Below are 18,225 nucleotides of genomic sequence, written 5' to 3' on the forward strand. Positions count from 1 at the left end.
GCGACCCCAAGAAAGTGTTCGGTTAAAATGCTCTTGGTTAAACGAACTTTATAGCATTTGTTTTACCAAAGAAATGATTTCTTCATATGCCGCGCAGTTTAACCATTTTAATTATGCACTGGGTATATTGAAGTTTATAAAATGATAGTTAAATTTATCATTTATGTTGTAAGTATAAGCATTTCAGTTTGGCTGTTACACAATACCTACACAGCAACGTGCATTCTTCACTCGATGTACATAAATAAAGAAAAGGTCCTTTATTGAATTGATTTGGTGTGTTGACGCCACAACGTATGTGCATTTTTTGGAAAATTAACAGCAAACAATATATCAAAATAGTATGAAAAGACAAATAATTGAAATCGTTTAATCGTCCTCGAGATTATATTCCAACGCATCGGTACTCCAAGTCGTTGCTTATTATAGAAATAATAACCATCACTCTGCAGGTAAAGTTTTTTTTTTCAGCAGCTGGTTGCTTTCTTGCCATTTGTCAATACGCCATGCAATGGGAGACTAATGCTTATGCTTTAGAGAAACGGTTTTGACGCAGTTGATGATCGTAGTCGTAAAGCCTGCTCGAAACGCTGAATACCTTCACCATGGTAACCTTGCACAAGAAGAAGCGTAACAAGATGCGTTTAAACAAAACAAAAAAATGTCGGAAAACAACGCAAAAAGGTATGATAGTTCGTATAGGCCCGTGCTCTCATACGCATTAGACAAGTATAATATTACGGTGTTGCGTCTCTTCCGTCTTAAGTTGTTGTGTGTCAAAGCCATCATACATTGTTTGTTGTTAACCATATAACATTCGTAACAATCCGATTGTTTTAATAATAATCATCATCATGAACCTTGCCAGTGTGATTTATAATGTGTTTTATTGTCTGATGTCAATAGTTAATTTCGCGCTATAACCTTGTTTATATTGCTGTGTCGAATGACAATATTGTGTGGGTTGGTGGTCAAATATGTCTTTTTGTAAGCATACTTGAAAACTGGGATAAGCAAGTAGTTTGAAATACACTTTGCAAATTTAGATTTATGTGAAGATTATTAAAAAATGCATGCCTTTTATAAACTGTTCCATTATGTTTAATATTAAGCTAAATCAATGTTACCGGTTGTACTTCATGGTATGTCTTAAGACGAAATGATTCATCATGTCGATGTCTTGAGCAAGCGATGGTGATAACATCCGATTTAAAATGCTTCCCAGCAAACATAAAACGTCTTTATGACGTCTTTATTTTGTTGTTTTACGGTCGCGACGTCGCCGCCAAATAAACAACGTCTTTTCAACGTCTTTTTTTGCGATATGATAATAACGTCTTTCTAAAGACGTCGAAAAGATTGTCACTGTGCAGCTTAACATGTTATTTCTATTTACTTAAGGACACTTGTGTAATAAAATTATAACACCAAATATTAAAATTCATATGACTAAACTATAATACTTAATTTTTATTTATATAATATATTGTCTATTTTAAGATATCGGATGCCACATGGACCATGGAGGTGTGCAAACTACTATTACACCTAAGAAGATTCAACATATCAGACAGACATTCTCTTGCGCACCACAACATAGAACAGCGAATTTACATTAAATTCGAAGAGATGCGTAGACTAGAAAACATCTTTTGCTGGACATAATTGTATATGATATGATATGCAAGCTTAGAATGACTGTGCCTTTCCTTCCAAAGCTTAGTTCGCGAGTCTGGGCCCCGTTTCATCAAAATTTGCGATGCGATATTATCGCCGATCGCCGATTGCTGATCTTTTACCTGCGATTGCGATATTTTTTAAAAAGCGTTTCATCAAACATATCGCAGATTCTTGCCGGTAGTTTGCCGGTAGTTTAGTGCTATGAGCGATAATCGCTCACAGTCTACTATCAAAATGACGTAAAAAACGGGCACCTGCTGAATCTCGCGCCACCTGTCATATTTGACAGACGATCAAACAACAACAATGGCAGATCTCGTAGAGAATAGGAGCGCCTCTTGGCAGCCAAGAGAACTCGAGGAACTGCTTGAGGGCGTCAAACAAAATTATGAAGTGTTGTGGGGCAAATTGTCCGGCACATTATCAAAGAAAGACAAAGACCGTGCATGGTCGGACATCGTCCAATCGTGAGTTAAAATTTACATTGACATGGTCATAATTTTCTTGTTCTTTTTACATTAAATGGAGGACCATCTTGAAACATAATTAAATTGGTATGGACACATTAACGTTACACAGGTTGTGTGTAATGATTATCCTAATAATCTAAAATCACGAATTTCAAATGCAGCGTGACTGCCATGCACAGAAAGAAAGGTTTTGAAATTGTTTACTTTTCAGCATTGATATTCCTTGACATTGTGATAGGGTATATTCACACTAATGAAAATTTGTCCTCCTCCTAAGTTTAGTTGATCTATAATTACCCTGAAAAATGGAATTGATCTTTTAATGAAGTGTTAATGAATAAAAACGTATTAATTGTTTTAACATCAAAGTGCAAGTGCCCATGGAAAGATGTGATCATACCTTGTAATCTAATCTGTAATCTTAACAAACTGCATGTTCATGGGGAGTGACGTCCATGGGAGGTTAAAACAGGTTACCTTTTGATAGTGTTGGCTTGAAATAGTCTGATATATTGTATGAATTATATATTAAATATAACAAAATAAATTGACCATGTCTACTGTACTTATATAGACTTCCAAGTACTCTCCCTAACTCCTACCACTATTTTTGGTAAAAAATGAAAGAACATATTGAGATGTATTCATTTGTTTAATTTGAAACTTTTGCAGAATAAATTCCGTAGGGGGGAACGAGAGGAACGTAGAAGATTCAATGAAAAAGTGGTGTGATTGGAAGGTAAATATACCTTATATGTTTGTATAGGAAGAAGAATCCATGATGGTAGTAATAAGTTTTATAAATGAATAACTTAGCTGTACTTAAACTTTGCCGTAAAGCCAATAACAAATTATGAATCACTTACAACTATACTAAACAGGCCCATGTCAGAAGCATATAACATGAATAACATAAAATTTAAGAGTCAATAATAAAAATCACTTTACAGATAGAAACAAAAGTTATCATCTTACTTATTTATTTGTACAATTACTTATTTGTATATTTATACAATTAAAATGTATTATGAATAGCAAGGTGTAAATATACGGTTTCCTACTCCATGATTATAGGTTTTCATGCCCCCGGTAGGGTGGCATATAGCGGTTGAACTGTCAGTCCGTCCGTCTGTCTGTCCGTTAACGTTGGCCATAATTTTTGCAATATTGAAGATTGCAACTCTATATTTTTGGCATGCATGTATATCTCATGGAGCTGCACATTTTGAGTGGTGAAAGGTTAAGGTCATCCTTCAAATTCAAAGGTCTAAAAACTAATTCAAGGCAAGTAATAAGTTTTAAGAGGGGGATAATTGCTTAACCTGTTTTTAGTCAAATTGCGGCTATATTATTGTCAGGATGTAAGTTCAATCCCACCATTACCATTAATATTTTTTCCCTTTTCACACTTTTTATACAATCATTTAGCATTTGACACATTAAGTTTTTGTGATTAATAATCACTAAAAAATCATTACGATCAGTATTTGAATGCACTTTCTTCAATATATATGTAGCTGAAAGTAAATGACATGTTACTATACTGTTACCATTCAGAGGAGGGAGACCATGTACTCATAAATTATTTCAAATTGTATTTTATTCATCTTAGAGCCGGACCATTATGAAGGATGCCAAGAGAAGACGCTTTGTTGAAAGCTCTGGGGAGGCAGCTCTTCCAAAAAAAATGCAATTAACTGTTTTGGAGGATAAGGTATTCATATTGTAAACATAACAAATTTTAAATAAAATAATGATGCAGATCTAGCATTTGTCCATGGTTCATATTATTATTTTAATTTTGCAAAAAAAACAACTTTTTTCAGAATGATGTATAGTTGTTCACTTTTTCCAGCTATTGTCCTTAGTGCCCAAAACAAAGCTGTTCGGAGTGCAAGGTGGAGGGATCGATACCGGTCCACTCAAGAGATCCATGCAAGAAAATGGTGGGTACAAACATGCTTAAATTTTGACATTTGTTTTTTTGTTTTTGGTATTTGACAGTGCACTTTAAATGCAATAATAAATGTCATTAATAATGTAAGGCTTAAATTGGCATTGAATATGGCATACTAAAAGGGGGACAGCCTCATATGATATATCATGCATGAACACAAATCAACAGTGAAACACATGCTCATTAATTGTTCATAATTAATAGAAACACAAGTATAAATATTTTACCCAATATCTTTTTTATATCAGATAACCTAGACAAAGGAGAGGAAAATAAACGCCTCAAGCAGAACGGTATGTCATTGTTATCTATTAAAGTTATAAGATTTGTAAAAACAAATATCACTTACCTTTAATTGACTGTTGACTGAGTCTTCATAATAAAATAATAACAATTGCCATTGGTTTCACTATTTAACATTATTCTGATTGGCTATAGTATTCATGTGACTAGGCTTTATTTTTCAAAATAATAATTGTAAATTTTAAATATCAATTTACAGGGAATATAGTTGATTTTGTCGTTATTGATAATTTTTATGAAAGTTCAAAATAAGAGAATAAATTCTGTCCATGCACAGACATTCAAATACCCCTTAGTTTCGTATGTTTTTGTAGTGTTACAACAAAAAGTAGAAGTCTTTAGAAAATTTGTTTTTGCTACATATAATTTTAGACCAGTACGGATATTTGATACACATTTTCGGTGACATTTAAAAATTTACCCCCCCCCCACCCAACACACACACATACACACACACTGGTAACGTCTTTTCTTTTTTACATTACCCTTAATGTTCGAATTCATGTTTTAGTTCCAAGTGAGCCTGTTCCCATTCAAACAAGCTCCAAAAGCACTGCCAGCATCCCTGCCAGCAACAGCAACAGGAAGACAAGTATGAAGGGTAGATCAAATTTCTCACAATGCTTACCATCATTAATTGATTGATTTCAAACATTTTTGGTATGAAAGGTGACTGACATGAAGCATACTTGGAGATAATCATATTTAACCTCCTTCAATAAACACTGATAGTCACTTAAAATAACAGTTTTGTAAAAGACAAAGAAATTAATTAATGATTCATCACATAGTTTAATATATCAGATTTATTTAATCCCACTTGCAGATTGTGATTGTCATCAGGAAATGATTGACATATCTCGGCAAATGCTAGAGGAGAGTGTAAAGCGGAATGAAATACTGCGGGACATAAGTTCAACACTAAAATTAACAGCTGGCAAAGCTTTCCTGGACAACTTGTTGGATCCCACAAATTTTTAAACATTGGAACTAAATAGCTCCATAAAAAAAGTGAATACATGTACAATTAAAGAAAAAAAGTTAAACTCAACTGGGCTCGAACCACTGACCCTTGGAATAAGAGTCTAGCATTTTAGACCACTCGTTCATCCATGCTATTACAGTGAGTGGTATATGTTATACATGTACTTCATATAAAAAATCCTTGTAGTGTCACAAAATATAACGATAACAACAGAACTTTCCAAATTATTCAATCATTTTGCATTTGTAATGCTGTATTATTTTCAGGTTATTAAATTGTCAAAAGATGCATATACCGGATATTTTGGAGCATGGTAAATGTTCAGAATTACTGTTATTCTTATTTGTAAATGCTATAAACATAACTATCATATTGTTTTAATGTTGTACACAATGTTTATAAGTTAATCTCATGTATAAACTTAATTGTTTTGTCTCTTTTAACTGTACAGTACATTGTTTTACTGTTAAATTTTTATGTGGCCCTATAAAGGTGACCGTTTGGCGACAAAATATTCATTACCCCTATCCTGTAAATATTATTTTTAAATTTCCTTTTAGATATTGTCATAACGCCACCCTGGGAGGTCATCGCTTCTAAATAGCCCTATATCCTTTAAGGTACTTTACAGACAGGGTCTTAGGTTGCAAGAGTTCAACATTTGCTGTCACACTCAAATATATTCCAAAATAAAATAAAAATGCAATTATACATCATATTTTCATATAAATGTGCAATCCTTTAAAAACATAGAGCTAATTAAGTAAGATCCAGCTTCTCAACCAATTAATGTCCAACAAGTTGTATATTTTCCCATTGTTTAATATTAATAATAATAAAATTTTATTACTATAGTGCAAGACATGTGTTTCTTTCAATTGTCCATTTCCATATTCTTTATATAACACTCATTCCTTTAAAAGTGCAATAATGTTTACATCCTAAATGAAAAGGCGTGTGAACTAGGTCATGGTTCAATTTCGACCAATCAGCGCCAACTTTTATGGTCAATGCCGTTTTAGCAAGTGGGGTAAAACCAGTACTTACCGAAACCGCCCTTATAGTATTCAATGCATTCTTATGTATATAACGCTTTTTAACATTTTAGTTAAATGTAAATGCAATGTTAGGTAAGCACAGATTTTTATGCCCCCCCTTCGAAGAAGAGGGGGTATATTGTTTTGCGCATGTCGGTAGGTCGGTCGTCTGTCCGTCCGTCCACCAGATGGTTTCCAGATGATAACTCAAGAACGCTTACGCGTAGGATCATGAAACTTTGTAGGTACATTGATTATGACTCACTGATGACCCCTATTTATTTTCAGGTCACTAGGTCAAGGTAACGGTGACTCGAACCAGTAAAATGGTTTCGGGATGATAACTCAAGAAAGTGTACGCCTATGATCATGAAACTTAATATGTACATTGATCATGATTTGTAGATGACCCCTTTTGATTTCCAGGTCACTAGGTCAAAGGTCAAGGTCACGGTGACTTGACACAGTAAAATGGTTTCTGAATGATAACTCAAGAAAGCTAACGTTTAGGATCATGAAACTTCATAGGTACATTGATCATGATTTGTAGATGACCCCTTTTGATATCCAGGTCACTAGGTCAAAGGTCAATGTCACGGTGACTTGACACAGTAAAATGGTTTCTGAATGATAACTCAAGAAAGCTAACGTTTAGGATCATGAAACTTCATAGGTACATTGATCATGACTTGCAGATGACCCCTATTGATTTTCAATTCACTAGGTCAAACAAACAGTATCGTCCTTGAGTTGAGATCAATTATAATAAATAAATAAATTAATTAACCTGAATACAATAAACGTGATTATTTTAACATGTTAAAAACGAAAGAACTATGGCATGTGATATACAATTATAATATTTAGACAGTTAAGATCATAGCATTATTAAAAATAAATTAAAGATAACTTATAAGAATAAAAATTGTGCTGCAGTTGCTGATCTTGACCTTGGTTTATGAGCTGCTATAAAAAAAAATAAAAAATAAGGTAAAAGTCTGACAATGAATATGGACACTAAAGTGTGACAGATAAAAAAAGAAAAACCGTAGACTTAAGATTGTCTGTTTGTAACTGTAAGTACAATAATATTATATCAAATCTATCTTACAGTTAAAGTATGTACCTAATATTGTCCAGGTTGTTGTTGACAGACTCCACAAAGTTATGCACAGTTCTGGACACGCTCGAGCGACTGATGCCATGGGTGTCGGCTAGTTCCGAATAGAATGCCCCTTTCGCAAGAAATCTTAGGCTGACGAGGATCTGCAGCAACAATGTTAAAACATTCATAAATAAAATTTGGTCACAGTACTTGAAATATCATTTACAATCAAAAGACCAATAACAAACAAAAAAAACGATCATGTTGGCCCTAGTAGCTTTACTCCACTGACTCCACTCTGCAGTTGAAAAGATCAGAAAAAAGGAAAACAATTATGATGATGAAAAATGTGTGAACAACTAATAAATTAATACAAACTACTAAAAATACCAGTTCAAACTTACTGTACATGTACGTGACCTAGATTGTATTTATTTCATATTGTTGGTTAACAAAGCCTTGAATTAATCCATAATTTGAATGAGTCTAATTACAACTCAATCGTTGTTCGATTTGCCTATTTATGCCTGCTTATCCAACGGTTATATTATCATACAATGTCATTTTAGTATCCGTGTTGACCTGTTGATATGAGAACAAAATAAGACCGGATGTAAGAAAACAGCACTCTGCTGTACTTGATAACGATCGTAATCCCCGTACTTAGTGTGTCAATTTCTCCAAGCAAATATACAGTAACAAATTAGCAAATTCATGTCGATTGCATTAATGTTACCTTGGTCTCTGGCGAAATTGTTTTTCCGCCACGTTCGGATCTGGCAAGATCCTGCCCCAGAAGCTCCACTAGCTCCTGTGCGGTGGTTCTGTTTACCCGATACCGATTCACAAAGTCGATATCGCGAACCCCGCCTATCTCCAGACGGGGCCGGAACTCCCGCTCTGTCCTTCTCGCGTTATTTTCCATAAAAAAAAACAACACGTCGGCCATATTGAATTTTTTTTTACCGTCTGCGACTGGGTTTGTGTGATCGCATGTTTTAAGCAAAATATCGCAAAAAACAGGTGCTCTTGCGATGTGCGATTTTTGATGAAACGCAAAATAGCCTCATTATTGGCGATGTGCGAATATCGCAACTCAAATCGGCGATGCGATATTTGATGAAACGCAAATTGCGATGCGATAAGAAATGTGCGATATTTTGGCATTAAAGTTGCGATGCGATCGTTGATGAAACGGGGCCCTGCTCAGCATATTTTGTTTCAGGGCGGAGATGAAAGTATCTGAAAGCAGATTTGAAGTGATATCTTGATATAAAATGAACAGTTTACAGAAATAGAAAATTTTAAAAAGTGTCACGGAGTAATGTTTTTTTAACTCTTTTTAATGGACCAGCCTTGACAAACTACAAAACTGTTCAGTGAAATTACATGATCGTGCAAGTATTGCAGTGAAAGAAAAAAAATCAAAGTAAAGATTGAAAAAAAAATATCATCAAACATTTTGACAATTTAACAAATCGAACAAAGTTTCATGTTTATTACTTGGTGCAGTGGTAATAAGATTTTGCAGCCCCCTTTTATGACTGGGGCTGTTGAGTATTTTTATTAAGCATCTAAGTATTTTCAGATATTCAGATTTCATTTGTAATTTATTCATGTATTACCGGTAGTACAATTTAATATGTTTGGTATAGTTGTAACGTGCCTTCGACCGAGCGTCAGTCTTTATAGTATGGTTCAGACAATAACCCAAAGCACAATACAATAGTATATAATTTTCCTCAAGCTACCTTGCTTTATGATTGGTTATTAATACAATAATTGGCTTGGAACAGTAAATCAAATGTAATCAAATGCTCCATTCATATGACCTCGAACCTCACTATTTAAGCTTATGACCTCGGGTCTATGTATGGAACCCTATGTCTCAGGACTATGTATGGAACCCTATGCCTCGGAACTATGTATGGAAACCTATGTCCTCGGGCCTATGTATGGAGACCTATGTCCTCGAGACTATGTATGGAAACCTATGTCTTCCGGTCTATGTATGGAGACCGATGTCTCGGAGCTATGTATGGAGACCTATGTCTCGGAGCTATGTATGGAGACCTATGTCTCGGAGCTATGTATGGAGACCTATGTCTCGGAACACTTCGTTATGACTCCGAGTCTGTGTGACTCGTTTCCCTAGGTATGGAGCCTTGTAGTGTTGTGTGAAGGTATGTGACTTATATATTAACTATTAGCGACCCGGGCTGCTGAGGGGTAGGAATCAAACTTCAAGGCTCTCAGAACGTTTGAAGAGGATAGCCAGTCTCTATGTGCCCAAAGGCCCTAATGTATGTTAATAATATAATTTAATTACCTATTTTTGCGATGTTAACTCGACGAAGTCGGCAGTACAACTGACTATTCATTTTTTTTTAAATCAGAGTTTATTTACAGGTCCTACCGGCCTCTTCACGAGGTCTTTTGAGGTCCGACCTGTAACTGACTATTCATAGAAGAAACGCGCGCTTTTATACTTTCTGCTCATGCGGCGTTACTCGGACATTTCCATAGTGATACAGTTGAGATCTACGCAATTGTGGTTTGACTTAATTGTAAAGCATAATAATGAGGTTCTGGTCTTTATCAACAGAATAAACATTTATTTAAAAAATGGATATAAAAACAACATACAACGATACATTTCTAGGTATATTTGCAACAATAAATTAACCGTCAACAATGCTTACCGGATATCAATGGACGCTTTTAATATATTAACTAAAAGGAACAATTTACCCAAAGAAAAATGAACGTAAGTAAACAACGGTGGTAGGTTAAAAAGCCCCACATTACCCACGCCTCCGATTTTAAGCGTCCCGCTTATTCATGTATTTATATTATTTTTTTTTCTTTAGACAACATAACATTGCAAATCAAAGCAGTCTTAAAAGAACAATAATAATTAACAAAACATGATACTTTATAATACTCTGTAACAGTAATATGCACTTTACCTAAGTTTCAATGATTAACAGAAAATAAAACAACCATATTTCACAGTCTAAGCAATGTGTTGCATTGTGACATGGATAAAGAATGACTGCCTGTCATTACATGTGTGTCCGCACACTTTACACCTCCAAGGCTGTCCATTGGTATGGCAACCCTGGCGGATGAAGAACATTGCCATATCCTCAGAATATATGCTACAAAAATTGCACTTGTGCAATTTGTTGCTCTGACATTCGTTTAGCACTTGCACGGTGTCTCGTGTCTGTGTCCCCCTTTCAGCAACGATAACTGCATCCTGTGTACTCTTGTTCATTTGGACAACACAGTCGACTTGAACGGCATTCTCTCTCATATGTACCTTCGGTTTGTCATCCGCTCGAACGCCGCTACTGCGCAACCACTTCCCAGTGTCTACCTTATGAACACCTCCACACTGTTCATCAAGGATTTTGACTTTACAACTGGGTCCAGGGCGTTCGGACTCCGAACCTTTAGCGCGCTTGACCGGCGCTTGAACAGGAGTGGGAGCCGTTCTCTTTCTAACTGTTCTACCTAACTCGAGGTCACTATCTTCGACTGAAGAAGAGCCCTTCTCGTCCACACTGACCTCGGGATCGGAATCCCAGCCGCTTTCACCGTGATCTTCCTTATCATTCACTGTACTCGCGCAAGCACTGGCAGAATCAGAACATCCCTTGTCACTGCCTTGCGAGACTTTATCGTGCCTCGTTCGGTTTAAGGTATACGACCTTCTTGAAGTTCACTCCACACTCCTTGCATGCGAGTCTCTTCAAGGCACACCTTATAATATGGTCTCAGAAGCTAACCGTAACCGGTACATCCTTTTTGCTTACTGAAAACGAGGTGCTTGTACTTGGGGTAGTCTTCGTTTTCGCCATGGTCCTCCTTTTTGATCGAGCAGGACTCATGCGTTTAACACAAACGTCACAACCGCTCACATAGATTTTCACATCATGTCGTAGTCCAGGCCAGTAATATCGTTGTCTAATCTTTTCAAACGTTTCTTAATACCGAGGTGTCCTGGTGCCTTGATACCATGCATGTATTTCAACACAACTCGCCTTTGTTTGAACGGAACGATGACCTGCCAATACACAATATTGGTCCCAAACACATCCCATTTCCACACTACTAAGTCATCTCTGACTTCAAGACGCTCCCATTGATTAAGTAGTGTCTTGAGGAAAGGACTGCATTTTGCAACGTCAGCATTATTTGGTCGTGCATTATCCAGGATCCACTGCTTCAGACGTGAAACATCTGCGTAAGCGTTCTGAGCTGAGACAATATCTAATAGTATATCAGCATCATGGGGTTTCCTCTGTTCGATGATATCCACTGTAGGTTTTACATCTCTTGTGTCAGGACAATATTCACCGCACTGTCTAAATTGCCTCCAATTTAGATCATCAGCATTTCCATGCAACCGACGTGGTCTATGCTCTATCTTAAAATCATACGACGCTGGTGTGCTACCAGCGCATCCTGAAGCTCCTTTGCTTTTGATAGAACACCTGTCTCCATTAATTAGTATCTGCTCTGATGCCAAGTCAATATGACACTGATATTGCTTGAAAAAGTCAAGACCTAACATGACTTCTCCATCAATGTCTGCTATTACCGTCGGATCGGGTATGTTTCCCCATTAATGCGTAGGTCTACTGTAGTTTGACCTTTGATAGTAAGCGGCGTTCCACATGCTGCGATAATGTCCTTGTCAAAACTGTTGAGTTCGGAACATTTTCCACAGTTCAAATTCCAGGTGTGTGTTTACATTAGCGAAAGTGTAGCTCCTGTGTCTATAAGACAGCTTACAGCAGAACCATCGATGTGTGCTGTTACGAAGAATAAGCCGGCCCCATTGAAAGTGGATTTCTTAACTTCTCCACGCTTGTCACCAGTACTTTGGTCCATTTTATGTGACGCATTCGTATTTGACCTCTGATTATTATTATACCTGGGAACATTAGTGCGCCTAGGGTTCCATCTAGGTGTTCGGAAGTTATTCCGTGGTCTATCTGAGCTCGTATTCCTAGGTTGAAATGATCTCGGGACACTATTACTTTGTCGTTTTTACTCACGGAACTCGTTTTGTAATTGTTGAATTGTAGACTGCAAGGACTTGAGGACGTTCTGATGTTTGATCTGGCTATCGCCCTCCGCAGTACTAGTTGCCAGCACCTGACTCGAGGCAAGGTGCTTTTGCTCAGCTTTGTTGTAGGCTTCCGTTTCGACTGCATGACGCACAGCATCATTCAGACTCGATGGTCTAGCCTGTTTGGTGCGTATCCTCAACTCTACGCTATGTAGCGCATCTAAAAATTGCTCTTTTACAAGGGTTTCTCTAACATCGGCTGGGGCAGTAGGGTAAGCCAAATTTGTCAGCCTTCTGATGTCCTGCGCTAGTTCTGACAAGTTTTCCGATGCAAGCTGTTTTCGTTCTCGAAGCTGCACCCGGTACAATTCTGTTTGATTGGGCGGCTGAAACCTTTCTTGCAAAGCTATCACAAGCTCTGTATAGTCATTGCATTGTTTGGACAAATTTCCAAATACACCCTGTGCCTGACCTCTCAACGATACGGCAAGGTATAGTCCCTTCTCTTTTTCAGTCCATCTGTTCAATTCTGAACAAGCATCGAAATGCGCTTATAATCGGACCAGGACCCGGAACCATCATATGTCGCAGGTCTCATTATAGCGGTACGCTCCTTGCTCGGGGTCTCCGCCTGGGGTCGCGATGTACTCCGTCTTTTGGTCACATACTTCGGGGTATCTTCAGCATATTTCGGGTCTGGTGCTCGAGTGTGTTCCGAGATACATTGGCTTGACGCTTCTTGTTTCATACCCGCACCTCGAGACAGTGTTTTGCGGTCGGTCGACCCTGTGTCCATGTTATCCATTTCTAGCTGTAGCCCGGAGATCTCACTTTCTAGTCTGAGCCTCTGGTTTTGTATTCGAACTTGCTCTAGCTCTTCATACAACGCATCGAGCTCTCGGTCTCCACCTGACGCCATACTGTTGCTGTGGGTAACGGATAACGGTCTGATATCCTGCTATCCCACCGCTGCCACCAAATTTTGTAACGTGCCTTCGACCGAGCGTCGGTCTTTTTAGTATGGTTCAGACAATAACCCAAAGCACAATACAATAGTATATAATTTTCCTCAAGCTACCTAGCTTTATGATTGGTTATTAATACAATAATGGGTTTGGAACAGTAAATCAAATGTAATCAAATGCTATATTCATATGACCTCGAACCTCACTATTTACGCTTATGACCTCGGGTCTATGTATGGAGACCTATGTCTCAGGACTATGTATGGAACCCTATGCCTCGGAACTATGTATGGAAACCTATGTCCTCGGGCCTATGTATGGAGACCTATGTCCTCGAGACTATGTATGGAAACCTATGTCTTCGGGTCTATGTATGGAGACCTATGTCTCGGAGCTATGAATAAAGACCTATTTCTCGGAGCTATGTATGGAGACCTATGTCTCGGAGCTATGTATGGAGACCTATGTCTCGGAACACTTCGTTATGACTCCGAGTCTGTGTGACTCGTTACCCTAGGTATGGAGCCTTGTAGTGTTATGTGAAGGTATGTGACTTATATATCAACTATAAGCGACCCGGGCTGCTGAGGGGTAGGAATCCAACTTCAAGGCTCTCAGAACGTTTGCAGAGGATAGCCAGTCTCTATGTGCCCTAAGTCCCTAATGTATGTTAATAATATAATTAAATTACCCATTTTCGCGATGTTAACTCAACAAAGTCGGCAGTAAAACTGACTATTCATAGAAGAAACGCGCTTTTTTATACTTTCTGCTCATGCGGCGTTACTCGGATATTTCCATAGTGATACAGTTGAAATCTACGTAACAGTGGTTTGACTTAATAATAAAGAATAATAATGAGGTTCTGGTCTTTATCAACAGAATAAACATTTATTAAACAAATGGAAATAAAAAAAACATACAACGATACATTTCTAGGCATATTTGCAACAATGAATTAAATGTCAACAATGCTTACCGGAAATCAATGGACGCTTTTAATATATTAACTAAAAGGAACATTTTACCCAAAGATAAATGAACGTAAGTAAAGAACGGTGGTTGGTTAAAAATCACCACATAGTAAACCCCAAATTAAAGACATTTGTATGATAACTTGTTAAGTGTTAATTGATGCTTGATATGTTTGTATAGCAAGATTTGCAAATTCATAAATTGACAAGTTAAACTTTCTTTGTGAATACTGCTTTACTTCTTTATGAAGTTGATATTGAATTACTATTGTATTTAAAATGTGAAATTTGTATGCTTACTATTATGAAATTATTTATGTAGTGTTTATTTTGATATAGTAAAGAAACCCATGTGAGCATGTTATTGGAACTTAAAGAAACTTAAAATACCACAAACAAGCCTCATTGGGTTATATTTTATTCTCTGCCATAGGAGGAGGGATATAGAATTGGCGTCGTCTGTCCATCCGTATGTCACAAACTTTTAAATGAGGAGAATTGTAGTGCACAAGAACCATAACCATACACTTTCTTAAATCAGAGTTATTGCCCGTTGTTGATGTTTATGAGGACTCTATCTCACATACTATAGAAGATTTCTACATGAAACTCCATGTTGTGTTAGGATTCTACCATACATCAAGGAATTTGCAACCATCCATATACAAAATTGTAATTGCGCGTGATACAAATTCAAAAACAATTCTTGTTTGTTATGAAACCACTGTTTTATTAACATGCATAATTAGATTGCATACGCATCTCATCAATAACAGTAATATTAAACAAATAAGCAAAAAACATAAATAAATGTTTACACTTTGTTTTGATTATGCAAAAATAAATATAAAATGGTTTGTTTATATAGTTCTTAGAGATAAAAAGCTTTCCATTAACACCAGAGTCCCTGTCTGTCACTGCGGTTGTAATATTTGACTTGCTGTATAACGACACCTTCCGTGATGTTTGATGGTGTCCATGTACTTCTTACACAGCTTCGAACATTATAGCCAGTAACAAATCGTCCGACTTATCCTTGTCAAGTCTGAAAACAACAGAAGAACAGCACATTTTAACTGGAGTGCTTTTAATTTCTTTGATGTTTATTTAGACAAAAATGTGTACAAATAACAAAGCTAAAATATGATTTATGGTTTTTAAAAATTAACAATAAATGAATATGAGGTAAATATTATATTTTAACATTAGATATTTTTGTTTAAAAAGAAAATAGATAAAACTGCAACAGGTTGGTATATTTATACTGATGTTCAGTCAGGGACATATGCAACATATGTCCCTGGTTCAGTTCAAAATAAATTATTTTGAACAATGCACACTTAATTCAGTATTCCAACAGGTATAATTTGGTTAATTATATATATGATCAGTATAGAGATATACGTTATAGAATCTTATAATAAGGTGTTCAGATTAATTGCTTGATTTAATTTAAGTCTACACTTGCCTTGGACATTTATAACTTTCTGGCACACAAAAAGTAATGGTTAACAGGACCATCATGCTATTCGTCCATGACAATTAGGCATAATTGAAGGATGAAAAATGGAATCTGAAACAAAACATTTGTGCATCAATTGTTGTCCTGAAATTTTAAACGAATAATGAAAATGTGTTATTTTACCCCCACCCACTACTGTACCACTAAAAAATCAAAATCGGCTGAAAACCCATCGAAAGACAATTACTTGAGTGCATATACACCAAATTCAATATACTTTAGGTAACATATCCTACATTATTTGACAAAAGACATTTTGATACATACTGTATTTACCGAAGTTGATTATTTTCGTTATTGCGCAAGAAAAATCAATGTTTACGTTTAACCGGAAGTCATCAGTTGGTTATGCCGAAATGAATTATGGGTTACTGGAATATAGCGAATTGTGTCTCGCGTTTTGTTTCGGAGATCTTCCTTAAATTTCAAGTTAGTATTTGTTGAATATAACATATAATTAACTTTATTTTATTAACGCACATGTAGATGTTTGCGTAAATAACTTGAAGGTACAGTACGAATTTGGATTGTACGTTAATAATATATATTCGCGAGGTACATTTTACCGTGCTTTCATACTTTGTTTTTTTTTAAGTTGTACATGTACACTCCCTTACATTGGATTTGTATACAATTTGAATGTATTTGTACATATTAAGAATAGTTTTGGTTCGTTGTTTCATTGAAATATTCCACACCATTGTTGCCCAGACCCAGCCCTCAGCAGCCTTCCCGCATTTCCAGTGGTGAATCTTCAAGGTTGTTCTGGCAGATCACAAACGATAGTTTCAGGTACATACTATTCCTGGATTTTGTTTCTGTGGTTATTAAAATGCTATTTGTACAAAACTGTATGCAGATAAACTGATAACTTGAATTAAATGTGTTATTCTGGTGACTATAGTAATTTTAGATTAAACTGCCATAATATTTCAGGTTTTAAAACCGTACATCAAAATTAATAGCCCTGAATATTTGAAAAGTTAACAATAATGCTTGTCGATGAAAAAGTGAATATCATGTTTTAATAAATTAAAAATCTAGGGATATTTAAGCAAATGTATTTAAATGATCATTACTAATCCTAAATGTGTACTTTTGCAGAAGCTGTCAAGCGAGTCTTTCCGAACTAAACGAACAGTGAAATAGAATAGCTGTCAAGCCAGTCATTCCGAACTAAACGAACTGTGAAATAGAGTAGCTGTCAAGCGAGTCTTTCCGAACTACACGAACATTGAAAAAGAGTTTTTCATAAAAGATTTGTTCGAAATGCCAGTGACCGTGACTGCCGTGAGGGTTGGCGTACCAAGCCATCAACGGTGACATCAGCCATGGATATCATTGATAAATCTATGTTAAAGTCTGTGTACCACCCCAAATATTGTTAATGTCCCTTGACATATTGCTTTCATATTTTGCAAACTTCTTCACCAACATAACCCCTATCTATATACAAGAGCAGACATCTCTATCAAGCATTTTGTAATAATTATAACCCTTTTTCCACTTAGAACATGCATATTATTGATAAATCTATGTTAGAGTTTGCGTACCACCCCAAATATTTTCAATGTCCCTTGAGTCAAGAGACATTGAAAATATTTGGGGTAGTACGCAAATCTTAGATCATGATGATTAGTTAACTTTCTATGTGACTGTTAATTGCATTAATAGTAACAACTAATACGGCTTACAATTTAAATCTTAACGTATACTCTTGTAATTATGACCTATTGTGTAAGCCTGATACTTAGACTGCCTTTTGTTGCATTTTATATATATATATATATTCTTAAATATTGAGGCGTTAAATACATATACTAACATGAATAGAATTTAAAACGAGAAGTATTGAGAAAAAAGTTTGCCTTATCGGGGCTCAAACTGCTGTGATCACTCGGCAATCCGGACTGTTATAAGAAGTCTGCTTTTTATACTTTATTTATATGAGTGATCTACGTGTTGTTACAAAATTTAAAGGAATTTACAGAAACAAGCTATTCCAACATATTCCATCATTTCGGGTTTGTAACACTTTATACTTTTATCAATTTCAAATAATCACAAATCATAAACTAAACTGTATTTTCATCAACCGTCTACAACATATAGTGTCATTTTGACAATCTGTGAACAATGCCCTT

General features: G+C 36.1%; 2 protein-coding genes across 3 annotated transcripts; one reads left to right on the plus strand and one right to left on the minus strand.

Annotated features, from left to right (window-relative positions):
• Positions 1-1,729: 1,729 nt before the first annotated feature.
• Positions 1,730-5,391, plus strand: LOC127868670 (nuclear apoptosis-inducing factor 1-like). The gene is made up of 7 exons (XM_052410610.1): positions 1,730-2,147; positions 2,823-2,889; positions 3,763-3,864; positions 4,006-4,096; positions 4,356-4,400; positions 4,922-5,011; positions 5,237-5,391. Exons 1-7 carry the CDS (start codon positions 1,987-1,989, stop codon positions 5,389-5,391), a joined length of 711 nt encoding a protein of 236 aa, XP_052266570.1. The 5' UTR covers positions 1,730-1,986.
• Positions 5,392-7,187: 1,796 nt separating this feature from the next.
• On the minus strand, positions 7,188-8,734 carry LOC127868677 (putative nuclease HARBI1). 2 transcript variants are annotated; one of them, XR_008044225.1, is made up of 2 exons: positions 7,942-8,139; positions 7,188-7,698 (listed from the first exon to the last, which is right to left on the minus strand). XR_008044225.1 is itself a non-coding variant. In XM_052410621.1 (2 exons), exons 1-2 carry the CDS (start codon positions 8,484-8,486, stop codon positions 7,546-7,548), a joined length of 366 nt encoding a protein of 121 aa, XP_052266581.1. In that variant the 5' UTR covers positions 8,487-8,734; the 3' UTR covers positions 7,188-7,545. The 2 variants fall into 2 exon arrangements, 1 of the variants encoding a protein (XP_052266581.1); XM_052410621.1 differs by lacking the exon at positions 7,942-8,139 and adding an exon at positions 8,274-8,734.
• Positions 8,735-18,225: the final 9,491 nt, after the last annotated feature.

Source organism: Dreissena polymorpha, chromosome 1 (assembly GCF_020536995.1).
Source record: "Dreissena polymorpha isolate Duluth1 chromosome 1, UMN_Dpol_1.0, whole genome shotgun sequence".
In the NCBI taxonomy this organism is placed as follows: domain Eukaryota; kingdom Metazoa; phylum Mollusca; class Bivalvia; order Myida; family Dreissenidae; genus Dreissena; species Dreissena polymorpha.